The sequence below is a fragment of the Montipora capricornis genome, chromosome 11, assembly GCF_036669925.1.
Source record: "Montipora capricornis isolate CH-2021 chromosome 11, ASM3666992v2, whole genome shotgun sequence".
Classification (NCBI taxonomy): domain Eukaryota; kingdom Metazoa; phylum Cnidaria; class Anthozoa; order Scleractinia; family Acroporidae; genus Montipora; species Montipora capricornis.
Window position 1 is genome coordinate 19,794,903 of NC_090893.1, and position 2,500 is coordinate 19,797,402.

General features: G+C 44.6%; 2 protein-coding genes across 2 annotated transcripts in view; both read right to left on the bottom strand.

Annotated features, from left to right (window-relative positions):
• The window catches only part of LOC138024185 (tetratricopeptide repeat protein 28-like), a 2,836-nt gene extending 431 nt beyond the window's left edge, over positions 1-2,405 (bottom strand). Inside the window, exon 1 of the mRNA XM_068871299.1 lies at positions 302-2,405. Within this exon, the coding sequence (XP_068727400.1) occupies positions 302-1,952 (1,651 nt within the window). The 5' untranslated portion in view covers positions 1,953-2,405. The remainder of the gene's footprint in view (positions 1-301) is intronic.
• LOC138023180 (G-protein-signaling modulator 2-like) overlaps positions 2,038-2,500 on the bottom strand; it is a 1,276-nt gene continuing 813 nt past the window's right edge. Inside the window, exons 4-6 of the mRNA XM_068870205.1 lie at positions 2,351-2,500; positions 2,111-2,305; positions 2,038-2,069 (exon numbers count right to left, since the gene is read on the bottom strand). The exon at positions 2,351-2,500 is cut by the window's right edge and continues 17 nt beyond it. Of these exons, the coding sequence (XP_068726306.1) occupies positions 2,038-2,069; positions 2,111-2,305; positions 2,351-2,500 (377 nt within the window). The remainder of the gene's footprint in view (positions 2,070-2,110; positions 2,306-2,350) is intronic.

Below are 2,500 nucleotides of genomic sequence, written 5' to 3' on the forward strand. Positions count from 1 at the left end.
TAACTTCACGTTACGCAGGTAACCGGCAATTATTTATTTCGTTTCAGTCCATTGCAAACAGTTCTTTGCAGGAAGGAAAGAACCCGACTCGGTGAATGCGAACAAAATTTTTTATTCGCTAGCCACAGCAGTTCGTAAAAGAACTATAGTAAAGAAAAAGTAAGTATATTGTAAGTATATTGGCGACTGATTTTGAAACCATTTGTCTGTGAAACCATTTTCTCCTGAGTACGTGCCGAATTAGAAAACTGTTCAACATCTTTCTTTTCAGTAATTAAAATTATATTCGAACAGCACTTACCACTCTTTTCGGGTTCTTGAGGCCCAAATTCAAAAGTGACATCATCGCCAATTAGAACAAATGGAGCCCAGTATTTAATGGCGGAATACTCATTTGCCTCTCGAAGAGATTTCATAGCATGATGAAGAGCTAAACTTGCACTTTTTCTATCTGCCAAGAGTTGGTAAAAACTCTTCATGAAGAGCAAGGTTGCCTCGTCATCAATTGCCCAGAGTGACACCAGAACAGACCGGGCACCAGCACACAGGAAAGCTCTGGCTATTCCCACCACACCCTCAGATTTTACCTCTCCCTGACCACTATGACAGCAACTCAGCACAACCAGCTTTGCCTGAAGATGAAGTTCTTGAACATCGCTCATTGTTAACATGTAATCTTCCTCTTTGGGGATCTGTGATGTGCGGTCGGGATTTGGGGCCAAAACAATTTCTCCAAATTCATCATCTCCATGAGCAGCAATGTGGATTAAAGCAACTGAATTCATTCTTTTTAGGACCTCAGCTTTCGTTGCATTTTCGCCAGTGAGAGGCACAGTGTACAGAAGTTTTCCAATCATCTCCACCTCTTTTTTCGCACATGGCAACTGTTTAGATATGGGTCCACCGGTGCCCCAAGTGATTTCCTTCAAGCACGGATCACCCACAAGTAGCGCTTCACTCTTGCTGTTGAAGTCGTCAAGTGCACTAGAGATCACTTTTAAGGCGGTTAGCGAGGGAAAAGTACGGATCCTGACAGCGTCACTCAATGCAGCATAAGGACCCAAGCAAGATGCTCCATCAGGAACAAAGATCAAGTCATCATCCTGGAGCAAGTCTGCAATGGGACTGATTAAGAAATCATACAAGGACTGCAAGGGGTTGTCGGACACGATGAAAGACTGAAAGGACTCCTCAACAGCTTCTCCACTGCGAGAGAAGTCGCTGCGATGTCTGTGCACCGAGCGATTCTCGCATCGGACAACAGCCCCCGCGCCAATCTGTTTCAAAGTAGTTTTCATTGGTGAGTCAGCACTTCCATTTTCGATTTTCTTTTGCCTAAACTCTATTCCGCTTCCTCTTCTCAGAAGCCAAAAACTGATACTGTTCCCTGCAAGAGCTATGAAAACTGTTTGTAAAGGCAAATATTTCATAACAGCGGAGATAGTTTCCGTCCTCGCAATTGCCGAGGAAGGTTCTTCGTCAACGCCAAATTGCATCTTCAAAATGTCTGTCAAGGCCTGTGCTCGTCCTTGTTCAGCAGCAATCAAAGCCTCATCAACCTCTTCATTCTTCAAAAGTGCTGTCCACAGAGCTGTGTACGCAAACTGTTTTCTATCACGAAAACTTATTTTCCATGCATCTTCTGATTGAAGAAGACGCCTTGTTTCATCAAAGTGTTTTATGCTTTGACGATAAAAATTAAGGGCTTTGCACAACGAGCCTAAATTTTCATAAACAAGACCAAGCCAATAGCAACCGGTTCCCTGCCCTACTGGATTCTCCGTTTCCTTGCAAATAGTAAGACATTGTTCGCTACAGAAAAGGGCATTTTCAACCTCACCTCTAAAGTAGAAAGCAGGACCGAGATTACCATAGGCCAATTCCTCCCCGGCCCTATCCCCTACTTCTTTTGCAATGCTAAGATGTTGTTCGTAATACTTTATGGCTTCCATAAAATTGCACAGACACCGATAAGCGTTGCCGAGATTACCATAGGCCCCTCCCTCCCCGGCCCTATCCCCTACTTCTTTTGCAATGCTAAGAGCTTGTTCCTGATACTTTATGGCTTCCTTAAAATTGCCCAGACTGTTATAAGCGTTGCCGAGATTACCATAGGCCCTTCCCTCTCCGGCCCTATCCCCTACTTCTTTTGCAATGCTAAGATCTTGTTCGTGATACTTTATGGCTTCCTTAAAATTGCCCAGACTGAAATAAGCGCTGCCAAGATTACCATAGGCCCTTCCCTCCCCGGCGCTATCCCCTACTTCTATTGCAATGCTAAGATCTTGTTCGTGATACTTTATGGCTTCCTTAAAATTGCCCAAACTCCGATAAGCGTTGCCGAGATTACCATAGGCCCTTCCCTCCCCGGCCCTATCCCCTACTTCTTTTGCAATGCTAAGACGTTGTTCGTGATACTTTATTGCTTCCTTAAAAATGCCCAGACTGAAATAAGTGCTGCCGAGATTACCATAGGCCCCTCCCTCCCCAGCCCTATCCC